Source organism: Schistocerca americana, chromosome 2, assembly GCF_021461395.2.
Source record: "Schistocerca americana isolate TAMUIC-IGC-003095 chromosome 2, iqSchAmer2.1, whole genome shotgun sequence".
Classification (NCBI taxonomy): Eukaryota; Metazoa; Arthropoda; class Insecta; order Orthoptera; family Acrididae; genus Schistocerca; species Schistocerca americana.
This window is the reverse complement of record NC_060120.1, coordinates 416,418,984-416,439,521: the sequence shown is the minus strand read 5'-3', so window position 1 is coordinate 416,439,521 and position 20,538 is coordinate 416,418,984. Positions and strand designations below refer to the sequence as shown.

At 41.8% G+C, this 20,538-nt stretch overlaps 1 protein-coding gene across 1 annotated transcript in view; it reads right to left on the bottom strand.

Annotated features, from left to right (window-relative positions):
• The window catches only part of LOC124593676, a 422,343-nt gene that overhangs the window by 180,898 nt on the left and 220,907 nt on the right, over positions 1 to 20,538 (bottom strand). Inside the window, exons 17-18 of the mRNA XM_047131970.1 lie at positions 16,428 to 16,582; positions 673 to 769 (exon numbers count right to left, since the gene is read on the bottom strand). Coding sequence (XP_046987926.1) covers positions 673 to 769; positions 16,428 to 16,582 — 252 coding nt within the window. The remainder of the gene's footprint in view (positions 1 to 672; positions 770 to 16,427; positions 16,583 to 20,538) is intronic.

The window sequence follows — 20,538 nt, the reverse complement described above, 5'->3', positions numbered from 1 at the left end:
CAGTGAGTATAGCTATTAACTTCATGTGGATTCTTAAGAATGATAGTTACTATAAGAGCACATGTGGGTTACGATTTACTCCTCTCAACTGTATATACCACTCAATGTTTTGACTTTAAGAGGCTAGAGGGAATCAGTAATACACAGAATCCACAAACCACTAACATCAGAGGGTCATTAATTTTACAGTATATTTGGGCCAATCTGCCATTCTAAATTATCAATGCACGAGGATGAGTACTGACATTTACTAGAATGAGGTAGAATAAACATAACCAAGTGATCAACTTATCATTCTCCAGTTGTGCTCAATTTAGTTCGATAAGGCAATGTAAAACTGTCAAAATGAATTGAAACTACTGCCACATGTCAACTCCTCTATGTGTTTGTAGCCCACTGGGCAGGTATAATAATAATATTCCATTTCATAGAAAATATTAACCATCATATTGTTTCACAACAGTAGGTCAACACCTGATGCAGAAGTTGCTCAATGTAGAGTAATCAAGTCTTGACATGTGCTGGATGTGCTGAATGTTTAATTGTTTAAGTGATTCATGCATGGTACATTTACTCACTGAATTTTATGCTCAAAATTGCTGGTCAGCCATAAAAGAGAGTTCTACATAATTATAACAGTAACAATGCAATGTATTAAGTATGTCATTGTACCTGTCCATTTAGACGCTTCACTGGTTTTGGATGGAGAGCATCTTCGATTGAACCAATACCAAGTTGTCCATGTACACCCCAACCCCAAGAATAAACCCTGAAATGAACAATTGAAAAAGTTACACATTTCAAAGAGCAAACAATTTGTATTCATTTAGAAACATAAGGTAATGATCTAGCAAACATTAAATAACTGGATATTAAATTCAGACATGAAGTAAACTATCAATTTTTTTTGTTTCTAAAATTCAGTTAAAGGGACTGAGGATGATTTCTCATTATAGGGACTGACAAATTTAAAAATGTATACTAACATGGTCTATAAAAGGAAGTTAACACAAACAACTTTTAGTATCCCTACCAGCAGAGATTGCAATGGAGTCACATAAGCTGGCATGGTTTGTGCAGCGGAATAGTGAGGAAACCTGCCATGGAGGGCTCATGTGACATGCAGTATGGACAGAACTGATGATGAAGTGCTAACCTGTGGGCAGAAGTAAGCCAAGCAGGACATTGCTTACACTGAGTTCAATCGCAACGGACCTTGCCTTGCGCATCGTACAGAATGTTGTTGCCGAGTGTTCAGACATCAGACGCCTAAGCCAGCCGCATGAGTTTATTCCTGTGCCAATCTCTATTTGAACCTTTCTTGTTCCCATGGATTGATTCATATAGCAAGTTTTATTTCCCCTCATGGGATTCTGTTCCCTGGTTATTATCGAGCCACCATTGGCCTCTGAAGTACCTACACCAACAGTGTAGTGTAACGGCATTGTCACACTTGGGCAGATACTTAACTGCTCACGATGGACATTGTCCCACGTGTGATGCCCCATTTTTTTGTTTCCCTTTACCTATAGTTAATTTTGGGGCTGTTTTGAACTAGTGTTTCAGCAATGCTGGCATGAATAATTCTGCTTAGAGAAGGAACAGCAGCAGAGTGGGAGCCGATGAATCAAAATACATATTTGCTCACCCTTGCCCCGCCAATAGCTAGCCAGGCCCCAACTGAGCAGATCTTTTACTTGCCCATGTCGCCCCCAACACCATTTACTGATTTCAATGAGTCAACGGATAGGTGATAACCTGAGCCAGTTCTTACTGCATTGTCAGGTAATACGTATCATTGATCCAGTTGATAAGTCCATTTTCTTGTCGTCCAGCAGTGTGAATTTATACAAAGTTGTCCAAAATTTCAAGCCTTCCACTGAGTCTCAGAAGCTCCCCTTTGATGATCTTTGTCAGTTGCTATTGCAGTATTCCGGACTTCAAAACCACGTGGTGGTGGCACATGCAGTTTAACCAGCACCACAAGCACCCTAGGCAGGCATATGCGGCCTGGATCGCCAATCTGCAGGGCCTCTCACACAAGTGTCACTTTCAGTGCCCCAAACGTGCTTCCTCTTGTGAAGACTTGCTAATTTTGGACATGTCTGCCCAGTTAGCACCTGATCCTGTGGTTCAGGCTAAGTTGTTGGACTTGGCTGATCCTTCCTTAGCTAACATTGCCCAGATTGCAGAATAGCATGAGCTGACAGTGGCTGCAAGGGTCATCCTTTCTGATAAATACTGGGGCTCAATTAGGACTTCACGGCAAACAGCCGCCAGTGCTCTACGTGGTATCCCAGGCAGCCTCGCCTTCTGCTGAATCACCGCATGTTGATGCTGTTGACAATTCTGATGCAGAGGCATCACAGCATCGAGTTACATGGGTTTGCATTAGTCACAGTGTTATAATTCCTACCTGTGGTGGATTTTGGGTCCTCCATGTCATTTTCGTTCTGCTCATTGGGTGAACCAGCAGTCTTCCCCTAAATGTCATTTGTTGCATCTTTGACGAGACTGGCTGCAAGTGGAAACTGCATGTGGGGCACATCATCAGGCACGTCATTTGGCAACTGCTTGTGGCAAGTCAGTTGTCAGATATTCCTGCATTTTCGCTTGATTCTGGGGCACTCTCCAATTTTCTGTAGGTGTTGCCCCGACATGTTTTGAGATATTGGCAGTAGATGGACAACTGGTCAAATTTCAAGCAGACTTGGGAGTGACAGCCAGTCTCATTAAATTAGTTAAGAACAGGCTCTTGGTGTGACCAGTGTAGCAATGGCTGCTATGTCAGGTTGTGTCTGATAGTAAAGAATGTACTTCCTTGTGGGGGCAATTCTCCATCTCTTACACTTTATAAGAATGTGGAATGGCAACTTCCATTGTTACTCATCAATTCACCATAGATACAAAATATTTTTGGCCTTCTTGCTGTTTTTGGCTTTCAGATAGTTGAAGTGCATTTAGTGTCTCAGTCTACTCCTTTGCACAATTTGGACAACTTAACATGGTCCTACATCCCACTGTTTGAGAATGAGAATACCTTGGGCTGGGCAAAAAATTGAGGCACCTGCTTCTCTTAAGCCATCAGTGGTACCAAAATTTTGTCAACCGCCCCCCCCCCCCCCCCACCCCGCCTCCCTTCTTGATGCACAAGGTAAAGGTTGAGTTCACTGGCAGGATAGAGGCATTGTTTCTCCAATTTCATCGAGTTAGTGGGTCACCCCTTTGGTGATGATTCAGAAGCCCAACAGTGCTGTGCACCTTTGCATTGGTTTTAAACACATGGTTAACATGCAACATGTCACAGATTCGGTTGTTGATGAATTAGTTGAGGGGGGAAAGGGGGGGGCATTGGCAGTATTTTTACCCCATCAACTTATGTGATGCCTACTACTTGCATTCGCAGTTGGACACAGTTACTCAGTCTTCCTTGATCCTCAACACCCTTTTTGGTCTTTACCACTTTAAAACTTGTCTGTTGTAATCACATATGGGCCAGGAATTTATTGACAGTATTTGGAGCAACTGACTGAAGACATTCCCTGTTGCATCAATACCCAGATGACATTTGGATAATGGGCCCTATACAGGATGAGCACCTATAAAACTTTCAGTAGGTTTTCCAATGCCTCCTGAAGAACGTCCATTGCAAGCTACAAAAGTGTAGTTTTTTCTCCGCAGAGGTACGTTTTTTGGGACATGTGCTTAGCAAAGATGGTCTCTCAAAGTCATCATAAACCTGCTGATGCCCAAGAACCTAAGGGAACTCCAGCCTTTTTCTGTTATGATTTGCTCTTACGCTCACCTGATTCCCCAGGCCACACAAACCTGCCTACCTCTTTAACTAACTTTGGCAATAGAGCATTAAGTTTGCTTGGTCTGTGTATTTTCAGTTTCTCAGTTTGAGCTCTGCTCCCTGCCTGGCTTTTTTTATGCTGGGGAAGCCCTTAATCCTGGCTTGTGATGTGTCCCAGTATGGCACAGATGTGGTCCTATAACATCAGAACATGGGTGCCACTAAACAACCCACTGGTTACACACTGAAGACACTTTCTGCTGCTCAGTGTTATCATTCACAGGTGGAAAACAAGGTACTTGCTATCATTTTCAGAGTTAAAAAGTTTCAGGTTTTTCCTGTATGGAACAGATTTCTCCTCATCACCGACCGCAAGCCGTTGGTTTCCTTATTTGCCCTTCATTCGAAATGGCTGTATAGGACTGTCTACTAGCTGCAGAGGTGGGGCCTCTTCCTCAGTAACTATTGCTACATTCGTTACCCCTCCATCACCCAGCATACCAATGGTGCTGCACTTTCTTGACTAGGGTCTGATATGGAGTTTGATCAGTAGAAACCTCTCATGTTCACATTTGATGATACCTTGCAGCAAACCCTGTTGTATTTGGACACAATTACTCTGTCTTTCTTCATCCTCAACACCCTTTTGGGTCTTTACCAGTTTAAAACTTGCCTGTTGTAATCTTATATGGGCCAGGAATTTATTGACAGTATTTGGAGCAACTGATTGAAGACACTATCTGTTGCAACAATAGGGGCTTGTGCAGTCCATTTTTGAGCAGCATGTGGTTGTTGGTGGTCAATGAATTGTCCAGTCTCCTGTACATAGCCAAGGTGTCGACTGCCACTGTTCACGTGTTGTCAGTTCTTTTTGCCATTAAGGGACCCCCAGGACTCCCTTGTCCCATAATGGTAGGCAGTTTGGTTTGAAGAAATTTAAAAACTTTTGTGTTTACAATGGTATACATAATTTGTACACTGCACCATTTCATCCAGCCTATGACCCTGAGATATAACACTTTGTGCATACATTCAGGGCCCAAATGAAGAAGTCCATGTCTGCCTCATCCCATGATGATGTGTTGAATTTTCTGGCAATGTACCAGGCGATGCTAGTTAATGGGTGCAATCCAGCAGAACACCCACATGGGCACCAGCTATGGAATCTCCTGGATCTGTAGCACTCCAAGTTGCTTGCCATGGACCACCATTGCCTGCCGTTTTTTCTTGTCGGGGCAACCATTTGGATCAGGTTCTTTGGCTGGCCACAGGAGTAGCTGCCAGGTGTCACGGTGGGCCATAAAAGTTGGCACTTGTGTGTGGTGGATGTTGGTAGGAAGCAGCTGACCCGCCATGTAAATCAATAGAGCCTGTGCCCTGTTGGGGCACTGCTAATGCAGCTATCTGGTCAGCTGAGTGACAGGGTTGGTGATGACAGTGTTTCAGGGATGGGCTCCCACTTACAGCAGTGTGCCTCCCCACTGCCGCCTCCTCTGTGCCATAGTCTGGTCTCCTGCAGCCTCAGGCCTCAGTGAGGCTTCCATCTGCTGATGTGGAGCCCAGTATTCTGATTCACACTCCTCCCCCCTTAGCCAATTGATGTGGCATCGTACTCCTCTCCGTCCCTGTCCTTCAGCTCTACCAGCGGAGCCCGCAGCATCGATGTTGCCTCCTTTGGTGGTGTGGGTTCTCTGACACCCACTACAGTTCTGTGCCAGAGGTCAGATCCCACGTCTGACCATTTTCTGCCCTACATGGCCTTTTCAGATGCACAGATTTAGTATCCCTGCCAGCGGACATCACATTGGAGTCATATGAGTTGCAGTGGGTAGCACAGCAGAATAGTGCAGAAACCTGCCTGAAAGGCAAACATGATGTGTAGTATGGGTAGCCCCACTGAGAGAAGATTTTGCCTGCAGGCAGCAGAAAGCTGGGCAGGCCAGTGCTTACACTGAGTTCAACCACTGCAGACCTTGCCTTGCACTTCGTGCCAAGTGGTTTTTTGAGTGCTCAGTCATCAGTTGCTTGTACCAGCTGCGTACTGAGTTTATGGCTGCACACATTTCTATGTAGGTTCGTTCTTTCTGCTACCCATAGATTGAGTTTTGCTTCTTGGACATGAGAGCATTTTAATACAAATGGTTAAGGTTGGAGGAAAAGCAATGCAAAAGGATCCTGCTCACACATTTACAGAACATCATTAAAATAAAGAAAAAAAATCAAGGTAAATTTTCAAATATGTAAACTGAGAAAATGTACGCATACAATTGTAGCATATCTGAAAGAACTTCATGCTGCTGATAACACTGTAATGTTTCCATTAGTATTAGATTAACTTCTACAACAAATGGAAGAATATAACAGAGTAATACTGAAAATCGACCAAGAACTGTGTTACAATGAGACTAAAATAATGTATGATGGACATTTCACACAGGAAATATTGCAAAATAACGAAGAAGACACAGACTAATGTGACAAAGGAAAATCAGTGTAACACCCTGCTGATCAGGAAATTGGTCATACTCTTTCAAAGGAACATCTTGGCATTCACCTAAAGTGATATAGGGAAATCAAGGAAAGCCTAAATCTGAGTGGCTGGAAGAGAATTTGAAATGCTGTCCTGAGTATGGCTCTATTGTCTTACCACCTTGCTCATTATGGGTGGTAAGTTACTGTATTTAGGTCAATTGTATGCAATGTTTGGATGGTCATGAAAATAAATAAACAGAAGAGTAAAACTTATTGGAGTGCTAAATTAAAATGGTTTTCAAAACTAAGCCTCTATTTGTTTGAAAATGGGACATCACTAGCAATGCATGTTACTATGTTTGATTCATTGCAGTGACACATGAAAGAGAAGTAGAGAAGGGGAAAGGGCTACACAAATGCATCGGTGGGACTGAATGTGTGTGCAGTACTGGAGTGGGAGCTGGGAAGGAGATAGGTAGGTGAAGGACAAGGACTAGCAAAGGTGGCTAGGGGGGTTACAGGAACAGAGAATATGTTGCAGGGAGAGTTCCAACCTGTGCTTTCCAGAAAAGCTGGTGTTGTCGGGAAGAATTCAGATGGCACAGTCGTGAAGCAGTTGTTAATTGTCGTTCCCATGTAGAATTTAGCACAGTGGTTGCAGCTAAGTTCAAAGATCGCATGACTGCTTTTACCGGTGGCCCTTCCCTTTATGGTATAAGAGATGCCTATGATAAGACTGAAGTAGGTGTTGTTGGGGATGTTTGGGACAGGTCTTACATACAGGTCTATTGCAGGGATATGGATCATGAAGCAAGTGGTTGGGACCAGAGCTGTAGTAGGTATAGACATAGCTATTGCATATGTTTAGTGGGTGTTAAATACCACTGTGAGCGGGGCCAGAGGATGATAGTGGAAGAGGGGAGGGGAGAGGGGAGGGGGAGTATTGCACAGTTCAGAATATGACAAGAGGTAGTCAAAACCCTGGTGGAGAACATGATTCAGTTGTTCTAATCCTGGGGGATTCTGAGCCGCAAGAGGGGTTGCTCCTTCATGGCTAGACTGTGGGTATGTGTAGCATGATACACAAATGGGGAAACAAGGCACAGTTCCTGGACAGTGTTGGGATTTCATATGTGAAGGCCTCAGTGAGACTTTGTCTTGGTGTGGGATGGATGGCAGCTTTCAAAGAGGAGATCCTGTGGTTGGTTGGTTTGATGTGGACAAAGGTATTGATGTTGCCATCCTAAAGCACATTAACCCTACCACTCACGACACACAATTATGGTTGCTTACTGCAACCCTACAGAGAATATCTCTGCCCTTGTGGACCAACAGCCTCAGCTTGTTACCTGTAGCCTACCCTCCTACATAAAACACACCAACTACTTCCTCTACCAACTCTACACATTTCCTGAACCTTTACCACCCAATGCTCTGCTTACCACTGTTGATGCCACCTCCCTCTTCACTAAAATAGCCATTGCCTATGGCCTTGCTGCTGCTAAACATTAACTTTTCTGATGCCAGACTGGCTCCAAACCTAACTTCTAGTTACTATGACCTACTATATACCCACACACAGTTTCTTCTCCTCTGAAAGCATCCTCTACAAACAAATGTGTGGTACAGCAATGGGCACCCACATGGCACAATCCCATGCCAACCTATTCATGGGCCATCTAGAGGAAACATTCCAACAACCCACAATCCCAAATCCCTCACCTGGTTCAGTTTCATTGAGGGAATCTTCATGATCTGGACTGAGGGTGTGGACAGCCTATCCACAGTGTTCCAGAACCTTGACACTTTCTCCTCCATTCGCTACCCTACCAGGCTGCCTTCCTTGATGTTGGCCTTCACTTCAAGGAAGGCCACATTAGTACCTCTGTGCACATCAAACCCACCAACCACCAACAACAGCTCCACTTCTACAGCTGCCACACATTCCACACCAAGAAGTCCCTTCTATACAGCTTAGCCATCTGTGATATTTGCATCTTTAGTAATGAGCAGCCTCCCTTCCAGCATTTAATGGTCTCCACGATGCCTTCATAGGCTGAAATTACACTCCCAACCTTGTCCAGAAACAGATCTCCCATGCCTTGTCTCCCAAGTCGTCTACTATCCCCCTTCATTCCAACTGGACAGCCATAAAGGAGCATGACTCTTACAACTCAAGACCACACAGGACTGGAGCTACCAAATCAAATTCTCTGCCAGGGTTCTGACTACCTCTCATCATGCTCCGGAAAGAGAAATATCCTCACTACTCTTCCCAAAGTGGTATTCCGTTGGTCAACCAACTTACGCAAAATCCATCTCTCTACCTACTCCATCCTCATTCCCAATCCCTTTCCTCATGAATAATATCCCTGCAATAGACCTAGATGCAAGACCTGTCCCACAAATCGTTCCACTGGCACCTACTCGAGTCTGGACACAGGCATGTCCAACCCCGTCAAAAGCAGGGCCACCTGTGAAAACAGCCATATGATCTACCAACTTAGCAGCAACCACTGTGCCGCGTTCTACGTGGACATGAGAACCAGCAAGCTGTAAGCATGAATGGTAACCACCTAACTGTGGCCAAGAAATGGCTCGATGGCCCAAAATGATGTGGTTCAATTTGACAACTGATTAACAGCCTGTGCCATCAGGTTTCTTCCCATTAACAACAGATTTTCTCATCTTCCTTCTACCACCAACACAGTCTCCTGATGTTGTACCTAGTAACCCTATCTCGTCCCCACCACATTCCTTAATGCTCCTGCAGGCAGTAGTAACAACATCCCTCACCCCTGCTATCCCCACCCTGGGCCTCTTCTGTAAGCACACTACACATCCCAGCAAAGATCGCCATTTATCTCAGACACCATATGCAATCATATTTGAGCCTTAGAACTCGGAGATGACAATTTTTGGGAGTTGTGCTGTGTGTGTGTGTGTGTGTGGGGGGGGGGGGGGGGGGCGATGGTTTTATCTTCTGATTAAGGAAATGGTCTGACAGTTGAATATATCCAGCATTCCTTTTCACTGTGCCTCTCAGCAACTCAACACTTCCTCTATGTGGTGGCCCAATTGCTGTTATTTCAAGCTAGATTTTTCATTTCTTGATTATATCTACATATGTATTACGAAACAAAAGACACAAGAATTGTAAAATGTACAACTTCTTGTAGAGTTCCATGGGTCTAGAATTTATGTCAGCAAAACACACACACACACACACACACACACACACTCACTCACTCACTCACTCTCACACACACACACACACACACACACACACACACACACACTCACACACACACACACACACACACACACAGATATACAATCTCACTCACACTTCTGACACACATGTAATAGTCGAGTCTGCAGCTAGTGGAACTGTGGGAAAGATGAGGATAGGGAAGATGGCAGAAGTTGTAATACAGGGTGGGAATAGGATCAGATTCTTGAATCGATCATTCTGCACACAGGAAGGTGAAGGGGTGAATCAAATAGACAGCAACAAGTTCAAAGTTCAATAAATAGAGAGCAAGGAAAAAGTGATGGGTTATAAATGAAGGAATAGCAAGAAAGGACCGATGGAAGGTGGAGAAAGTAACTCCAGAAACATAATGTAAAATCAACAATGCTGACAATAATTCAAGCAAATAAGACTGTTCTGTGTACTATAGTTTTTGCCCCTTATTTCATCAATGGTAGTCTAAACGGCACAGTGTATGCCAACCTCCTCAGATGAATTCTTCCTCTTATTGTGGATGAAGTGCTGCTTATGTGGTATCAACATGATGGATGTCCAGCACATAATGCCTTCCGTGCACGTCATGTTCTGAACTGAAGGTATCCTGCCAGATGGATTGGTAGAGGAGGAACAGTTACTTGGCCTGCTAGGTCTCCTGATTTAAATCGTCTGGACTTTTTTCTTTGAGGATGCATTAAAGACATTGTATATCGCAATATTCCAGCAACTCCAGAGGACATGCAGGAATGTATTGTGCTTGCTTGTAATTCTCTTCAGCAGCCAACACTGGAAGCAGTAAATAATTCTTTCATCCAATGAGTGCACCAGTGTATCAGTGTCCAAGGTCACCACTTTGAGCCCCTTTGAATGTTCTACTCTTGGTCAATGGTACGGGAGAGTCAAAGTCAATTTTGTGTTATGTTTTTACTGGGTTTTCATTTGTTTTCTGACAACTCCAGCAAGTGGACGAGCCCGGGCTCAAAGTCAGTGTTGTGTTATGTAATTAATGACATTGTGTTTTCAGTGAATGGTACACTGTGATACATTTTTGAAGAGATCTTTAGAAGAGGAAATGAATTACTGAATAAAAAATACAGGGTGCCATTTAAAAAAGTCATACCACTGTCCATATCTTTGTAAAAAGCAAAGCTACAACAAAGGCAATCATGCTGATTGATGTCCCCTTAATGGCTAAAGAACATTTGCTTGAAACATTTTGTAATTTGCATCTGGAGAAACAGTTATTTAGGGTGGTCAAGACAAATGGGACACCCTGTCTATGACACATATTACTAACAAAAACTACACTGGATAATGGCCTTTGAATGACACTAGTTGTACAATTAAAAATAAATTATTCAGCCATTTCACATGGTACAATGTACCATTTCTGTGATAAAACACTGAGTTAGGACAATGATAATCAATAAAAATTTCATCAATGTAAGTAGCACGTGTTGGCCTAAAAGTTGGAAAAAATTGTGAATGGCATTTAATTCAGTGGCTGTAGTACGTGAAGGAATTTCATTCTTGAAATCAAATTGCTTGCTTATGGAATATTGTCTCAATTATGTGACTGGATTCATGATTTCCTGTCAGAGAGGTCACAGTTTGTACAAATTAATGGAAAGTCATCGAGTAAAACACAAGAGACGTTAACTCTCCACTGATGCTGATGTTCCAGCTGTCTAAGCTATCATGAATTGTCGCTGGACCAATACTGCATGTTCCTTTTATTTACCTGTCCTTTGTTTGAGTAGGAACATTCATCGGTAAATAGAACATTGGAGAAGCAGTTCGGGTTGGTGAGGATTTGCTGCTGTGCCCACAGACAGAAATGTACACGATTCTGGAAATCATTCCCATGAAATCTTTGACATAGGTGTACACGGTACAGATGGAACCGGTGACATATAAGAATACAATGTACACTGGTTTTAGGAATGCCAATCCCATGTTCAAGCTGTCATGTGCTCACATGTAGATTCATAGCAACGGAAGCGAGAACAGTAACTTCGGCAGCTTCGTCTGTGCGAGTGCTACGACGATTGCATTGTAATGGGTTGAAACTTCCCGTTTCCTGAAGTGTCGCAACAAGACGAGAAAACATCTGTCAGGAAGTTGGGTTCTTGTCAGGATATTGCTCTCTGTACAGTTCCGCTGCCTTCGTAGCATTTCACCAACCTTCAACCACAACAATAAAAGAAATGTTACGTTGATGCAGTTCGTATGAAGGACAGCTTTTGCTGTGTGCCTACTGTACATAATAGTATTTAAAAGGACTACACTACTGTACTAAAAGTACTCATAGATAAGAAAACAGCACTGCAATTACTGTTCTGCTAATGTACATTCCCCATAGATGAGTAGCATTTCTACCTTCTTTTCGTTGGTGTACATTCTACTCACACAACTCTTCAACTGATGATGGTTGACGGAATGACAGGTATGCATTCTACTTATGTTTTTATTTGTCAGCACGTGGATGTGCTCCATTATCCTGAGTACCTGCACTAAGCGCTGGGAGTGTCAACATCAATGTTGTGTTATGTAATTAATAACGTTGTGTTTCAGTGAATGGTACACTGTGATACATTTTTGAATAGGGCTTTAGGAGAGGAAATGAATTACCGAATAAAAAGTGCAGGGTGCCATTTAAAAAAGTCATATCTTTGTAAAAAACAAAGCTGCAACGAAGCCAATATGCTGATTGATATCCCCCTCATAGCTAAAGAACATTTTCTTGAAACATTTTGTAATTTGCATCTGGACAAACAGTTATTTAGGGTGGCCAAGATAAATGGGACATCCTGTATACACCATAAAATAGTGGCCAAAATATAACATTTATGCAAAGGTATATGCATGGAATGTTTTGTTATCAGGTGAACTGCTGGAACCTTTGCACATACCATCTCTTTAAAAATATGGACTGCACTCCTCCTCTCCCAAGAGCATCATGCAGACCAATTGCCAGCATCTGGAAGTTATTTTACTAGCATTGGGGGCAGTGCATGTGCATCAACATCAACATCAACATCAACATCTACATCTACATACATACTACAGAAGCCACCAACGGTGCGTGGTGGAGGGCATCTTGTGCCACTAATTGTCGTTTCCTTTCCAGCTCCACTGGCAAATAGAGCGAGGGAAAAATCACTGTCTGTTGGCAGCAGTAGAATTGTTCTGCAGTCAGCTTCAAATGCCGCTTTTCTAAATTTCCTCAATAGTGTTTCTCAAAAAGAATGTTGTTTTTCCTCCAGGGATTCCAATTTGAGTTCTCACAGTATCTCCATAACACTTATGTGTTGTTTGAACCTACCAGTAAGAAATCTAGTCCCCTGCCTTGACTTGTTTCGATGTCTTCCTACAATGTCAATATATACTGTAGAACAAAAGCAAACTGGTGCTTTTCATTTATTATAATACTGTTCCACCAAGAACCATGGAAGATTCTGTTAACACAAACCGCTCTTTCCTAAAATTCTCCCAATAAACCAAAGTCCACCATTTGCTTTTCCTACCACGGTTTTCCCATGCTCGTTCCACCTCATATCACTTTGCAATGTTATGCCCAGATATTTAAGCAATTTGGCTGTGTCAAGCAGCAGACTTGTAATACTGTATCCAAACATTACAGGTTTGTTCTTCCTACTTATCTGCATTAACTTATATTTTTCCACATTTAGGGCTACCTGCCATTCATCACACCAACTGGAAATTTTGCCTAAGTCATCTTGTATCTTCCTACAGTCACTCAACTTCAACACCTTATCATACACCACGACAGCACCAGCAAACAACCGCAGATTGCTCACCACCCTGTCCAACATATTATTTGTGTATATAGAGAGCAACAGCAGTCCCGTAACACTTCCCTGGGGCACTCCTGATGATACCCTTGTCTGATGAACACTTGCTGTCAAGGACAACATACTGGGTTCTATTATTCAAGGAGTCTTTGAGCCACTCAGATATCAGTAAACCTATTCCATATGCTTATACTTTTGTTAATAGCTTGCAATGTGTCAAATGCTTTCTGGAAATTTAGAGAGATGGAATCTGCCTGTTGCCCTTCATCCATAGTTCACAGTATATCATGTGAGAAAAGGGCAAGCTCAGTTTCACACAAGCAATGCTGTCTAACACCACTCATAAACTGTTGAGCCTCAAGAAAGTTTATTATATTTGAACTGAGAATGTGTTCAAGAAATCTCAGCAAACAGAAGTTAGGGATATTGGTCTGTAATATGTGGATCCGTTCTTTTACCTTTCTTATGTACTGGAGTCACCTGCGATTTTTTGCAGTCACTTTGGACTTTGTGCTGGATGAGACATTCATGATAAATGCAAGCCAGGTAAGGGGCCAATCCCGCAGAGTATTCTCTGTAAAACCGAACTGGGATTCCACCCGAACCTGGTAATTTATTTGCTTTCAAATTTTTCAGTTGCTTCTCTACACCAGGTATGCTTATTATTATGTTGTCCATACATGAATCTATAGAATGGTCAAATGACAGTACGTTTGTAGAATTTTCCTGTGTGAACAACTTCTTCAACATGAAATTTAAAACTTCAGCTTTTGTTACAGGTGTGTGGGGGGGGGGGGGGGGCATGTAGTACGGAGACTGGTCATGGTGCCTTGATGTTGCCAGTCCATACTGCCATTGCGTACACTGCTTCGGAGATGGAGTGTTAATGCTAAATATGTGTTGACGTAGCATCTCATGTTGAACTCAGATGGAAACTGCTGTCCTGGTTGTCAACATTGATTCTTACCCTTGTTTCTACCACGACCCAGAAACCATTGGCATGATGCAGCACCTCTGTGTATCTAAGTCAAATAAGTGCCCTCCATTAAAACTATGTTTTGTCATTGCAGGTTTGCCTGTCTGGGCAAACCAACTGCTTGTTTTGTGGTGTATGGTAGAGCTGTGAAATACATCATTGCGTTTGGCAGGTGAAGTTTCAGCCATACTCACACTTGGCACACCTGGCATACTTGGCCCTAATGTATACTTGATGGAGTCCACTGTGACATTAAATTTGCAAGAAATTTGCAATGCTGATTTCATGTTGTGCCTGTTGATACTCTTACAGTTCTTTGGAGTGGATGGCTCTGTATATTGTAAGAACACCAAACAGACAATTTCTTCTTCTGGTTTGTTCCTGTTTATCTGGAAATCATGCTTTGTTTGCATCTCAAAAGAAGTTGTTCTACTAACAGACTTCGCTGAGGTGCTGTAGCATATCAGGTGGGCTCTTCTTATAGGAAGTCATTTCTGAAAGTATTTGTATGGAGTGTAGCAACGTATGAAAGTGAAACATGTACGATAAATAGTTTGGACAAGAAGAGAATAGAAGATTTCGAAATGTGGTACTACAGAAGAATGCTGAAGATTAGATGGGTAGATCACATAACTAATGAGGAGGTACTGAATAGAATTGGGGAGAAGAGGAGTTTGTGGCACAAAGTGACTAGAAGAAGGGATCGGTTGGTAGGACATGTTCTGAGGCATCAAGGGAGACCAAGAGATGAATACACTAAGCAGATTCAGAAGGATGTAGGCTGCAGTAGGTACTGGGAGATGAAGAAGCTTGCACAGGATAGAGTAGCATGGAGAGCTGCATCAAACCAGTCTCAGGACTGAAGACCACAACAACAACAACTTCTTATAGATGGCTTCTGTACACCAAGGTTATGAGTACAATACTACATTGCATCATGTGACGTGTGATGGCAACTCCTAGTATTTAGGTACAGATCCTTATATATTTTCTTCATATAAATGGAAAACCTCAATGAATCATCTTTATTCTGCTTTATCAGAATGTCCGGTAATTGTACACGTCAATTTTCTTCTACCTCCACAGTGAATTTCATATTCTCACGGATACCGTTGAGATGACATGTAGCTGACCCAAAAGTGCAGTGAAGTCAATAAAAGTTGACTTCACACAGGATCCCAGCACTTCACCTCATTGACATGTTGCTTCAACACATTTTTATTACTCAGCGGATAAACACAGATGAACCCACGAGTGAATTTTTTTTGTGAAGGCTTGTACCCATGTATGTGTACTTCACATTGCCTAACTTTTTGTTGGTCTTCGTACTTAGAATTAATGAGGGTTAATGGAAATTGCCACACAAGGTTTTGATAATGCTAGCTAATGACCCCACATATCAGCCGAAAACTGTAAATTTATAATGTGAATAAGAGCTCCTTAAAACTATTTTACTACAGGTTTCTTAAAATTACTGCAGCCAGTTGCCTTTTACTTTGTTCTTCAATTCTTTTACTATCCCATTACAGGTTTTGAACCACTCAGCAATTCATCATCAGATGGTACATGTTTATTGACTGTCTGTAGCAGTATGGGAATCGTGCAGCTGTGGCAAAATGTATAAACGAAACATGTAAGCACTGAGTGTGGTGAGAATTACTCTGCTACACTCATGTTTTATTTATACATCTTGCCACAGCTACATGACTCCAATACTGCTGCATACAATCAATAAATATGTACCATCTGAGGCTGAATAGCTAGGCAGTTCGAAACAGGTAATGGGATAGTGAAAGAATTGAAGAACAAAGCAAAAGGTGACTGGTTGCAGTAATTTCAGAAAACCTTTATTCATCACAGTCACAGCTTTCCTCATCCATAATAGATAAAAGTTTTATTTTACAACAGTTTATGATTTTTAAGGACCTACTGTAACATACTAGTATGTGTATAATTAGATACAATTTCGTGAATCTATTATAGGTTAATGGCTGGAAGAATTCTAAATCCTGATGATCTTCTTAACACAATGCAAACTGTTAATAATAAGAACAGACAAAACTCACAAGAATTAATAACTTAATCTGCCAAGCATTTAGAAACAACAGTGAAAGTTACCTGCCATCAGCTGTAAGGGCAAGTGAATGGTATTGTCCTGCAGAGATGGAAGTAATTAATTCTGATGCAAGTCCACTGATGAGGATTGGAGTTGAAGACTGCCCTGTACTTCCAATGCCAAGCTGTCCAAACTGTGATGATCCCCATGCATAAACCTACAGGAGATTGTACACACATCTATTAGCTACAAATACTTTGATTTTAAACATAATTTTTTATCAAGCATATCATTTTTACAGTATATGCTACACTACAATACAATACAATAAAATAAAATGGTACTAGAAAGTATAATACAAACTCTAGGAGGATAAGCCACAATCTCTTATTGTGGAAGTATACACTGACTGATATGTGCATTGTAGCCTATGAGATGGGGGCCCGTCAGTTTGGCATGCCGGTACTGTCAATCCATTTTCACCAACATATTATTTTGAACGAAATGTTATTAGCAAGTAGACTCTTTTTCACACAAATTGATGGCATTAGTGCTTAAGACAATATATATGAGGGGACTTCAAAAAGTATGTTACACATTATTATGGCCGGCCAAGTAATTTTTATTGAATAGAGCACCGACTTCAAAGTCACACAGAAACACAATACTATTTTCTAACATAGTCACCAAGTCCTTTTACACAATAGTGTGAACTGTTCCAGTGTAATGACAAGTGCCGGCATGAAGATGATGAACATAACTGCAGGGATGGCTGAGAGATGACGTAAGCCAATAGTATGCTGACTAGGACCGCACCATGACAGGAGCAGCCTCTATCTGAACAGAATAGAAGTGCCATTCCTGCCAGCCTCGGCCACACAACAGAAGACGGACGCTAGTAGACCCGGACTAAAAGAGAGCACTAGAAGAGCTATTACTTGTGATCCATATTCATTATTTGCATGGACACTCTATATGGTGAAAGACATAGTTTATTTGCATGTCGCCAATAGCTTGCGACATGATATTGTAAACCAAAGTTAAGTATTTCCAATTTACTGTATTGTAATAAAAAACCATTAATGTGATTTGTTTGAATTGTTGTATAGTTACCCGGGAAAGCAGCATCCTTTCGACACCCTATAAGAGATAAGTGTGCAGGACTCCACATTGACAATGAGTTATAAGACAAACACAGTGCCTGGCGGCCATGGAATTTTCTGTTTTGAGTTGCTGGTGCCTTAATTCTCTCTTGTCTTTTCTTTGCAGGGGCGTTTACTTGCTTTAACAGCCTCTTTCGCTAATCAGTGTTTTCAGGTGGGTGTTACAGAATTTTTCTTTGCTTTTGTACTTATTTTGCTTGCTTGCCTTGTCTGTTTATTGCATTTATCTCTTCCAACATTCCCACCCCACCTTTCCCACCCCCCCCTCAGACGCCACAGCTACAAGCATTAGATGCCACACAGCTAATGCAGATGTTTCAGTTCCAGACGCAGCATATATCTACGCTACTCAACACGGTGCAGCAGCTACTGCCCAATGCTGCATGCCATACAGAACAGGCATCATCTACAGCAACACCTACTGCTATACCAGCTTTTCACCCATTTTGTGAACAAGACAAGGTGTGGCTTGAGTGGCTACAACAGTATGAAGCACACATCCTCGCTAACAACATACCAGGTACTGAGAAACTTCCACATCTATTATCAATGACAGGAAGTGCAGTGTTCCATTTAACTCAGAAGTTATTTCCTAATGCCACTCCGAGTGAACTTACTTACGAACAGCTGGTACAGTCTCTAACTAATTATTATGAGAAACAAGTGAATGTGGTAGCAGCTCATTTTCAATTCTGCAACTGCAAAAAATGGTCAGAACAAACTTATTGTGCGTGGGTAACAGATTTGCAAGATACGACAAGGAAATGCAAATCCAAATGTGCTTGCGATGATTTATGTTCAGATGTTATGTTGTGTGATGCAATCATGTACAATGTACCTGATGTCAAACTCAGAGAACAGATTTTGACCCAAACTGATCCACATTTCAGCAGGTAGTGCAAATCTTAGATCAGTACTATTCCGGTGCCCTGTCGGCAGATAAAATTGAGCAGTCAGCTATTTGTTGGGTTCAGTCCCTTGTTTGCGATCGGCCCATTCAGCGGCAGCTTGCGCTAGTCACGCTGAGTAAACAACACTCCACGCCATATAAGCAGTTTGCTAAACAGGTGGCTACACAGGTAAACAGAATTAAGTCTTGCCCTTGGTGTTATTCATGGCACAAACGCCAAGACTGCCCCTCACAACAAGCTCAGTGTTACACTTGTGGTAGGACATGTACAATCCATATGTTTGCAATGGAACAATCATAGAATTCGGCCCACTCACAAAAATTTTGTCACAAGGCCCATGTCATTAATGCTGCGTATTCAAAGTCGGCAACAGGCATTCGCAAAACTGGCACACAAACAGTTTCTTCAGTGATACGCCAGACAAACAAACTTTTTGTTCAATTCCTTCTTTGTCGGAAACATGGGAAATTTCAGTTGGACACAGGTGCCTCTGTCAAATTGCTCAATCATCACACATATGAACTGTTAGGCTCCCCACATCTGTCTAAAACTAGGATGCAACAAGAACATTCTACCAATCATTCAATTCCTCAATGATGCAAGTCTGCTTCTTGGCTATGGAGCCATTCGAGAATCACTGTGTGAACATTATCAATGGAAAATCTCTTTCTTCCCATATATTCTTTCTTCCGGATCAGTGTCACCCACATCTGTTCAGCCTTGGTCAATTGATGACATGACTGCTTTGTACTTGTGCTTTTCTTTCCAACTGTTGTGATTGTCCGTTTTAGAGATGTCCATCCTTCTTAAACTGAACTGCCTACTGAGCTATTCCTTATTGCACTATCTATAGCCTTGGAGAACTTGAAGCTTATCTCTTCATTCCTTAGTACTTCCGTATCATACTTCTTTGTGCACTGATTCTTTCTGATTAGTCTCTTAAACTTCATTATCAATAGCAAATTGTGATCTGAGTCTATATCTGCTCCTGGTGAAATGTGACAGTCAGAACCTTTCCATCTCTTTAAAGTGTGTTACCAGCAGATTCTCACTCACATTACCGAGCGAGGTGGCACAGTGGTTAGCACACTGGACTCGCATTCGGGAGGACGACGGTTCAATCCCGTCTCCGGCCATCCTGATTTAGGTTTTCCATGATTTCCCTAAATCGCTTCAGGCAAATGCCGGGATGGTTCCTTTGAAAGGGCACGGCCGATTTCCTTGCCCATCCTTCCCTCACCCGAGCTTGCGCTCCGTCTCTAATGACCTCATTGTCGACGGGACGTTAAACACTAATATCCTCCTCCTCACTCACATTAAAGCTACTAACATGTTAACAACAATTCTAAGCACAGCAAGATATACTATACTCTGGGAATACTATACTTTGGGAACTGTTAAGATGAAATAAACCTGTAGAATGTATTCCTTATGCCTCAATTAGACACTGTAATTGATACAAATTTTTGAAACCATACTATTTTCTTATAATGACTGAAATATAGTTATACAACCATTGTCTGTGACACATATTTTAAATCCAATGTTATCTGAAAGTAAAGAACAGAATCAAACAAGACTGTGAGTTTACTATGTAAGTGCAAAGCATTATCCTGTCAGCCAGGCTCATTTTCGAAAGACTGTTATTACTGAAATGAAGTACATTTTTATTGAAGCTATGAAACATGTTGTGTAGAAATTATATTTGATATTTTAAAAATAATCCATTAAAATGTAGTACGTGTTGTTATATTTACACATCTATTTTCATTGTGAACGAGACTGAGCTGTAACAAGATTCATATAAAGCATACTGTCATTCTACTTTACGATCCATACAATGTTGTTAATTGTTCAGATACCTGTCAAAATTCATTGTATTTCATTAATTTTCTGTTTTTAACGATCATTTCATTGTAGCAAAATGTGTATAAGGCCCATTTGGAACCATGTCGTGCCCCAGTTCTGTTCACGGTTTCGAGGTGGCCTGAGTGCCAATCTGATTTGTAAGCATGTACCCGATTCTTAAAGGCACACACTGTGCCTACTTTGTACAGTGCTACCACGGCTGTTCTTATTGCTGGAATGCCCTCAACACA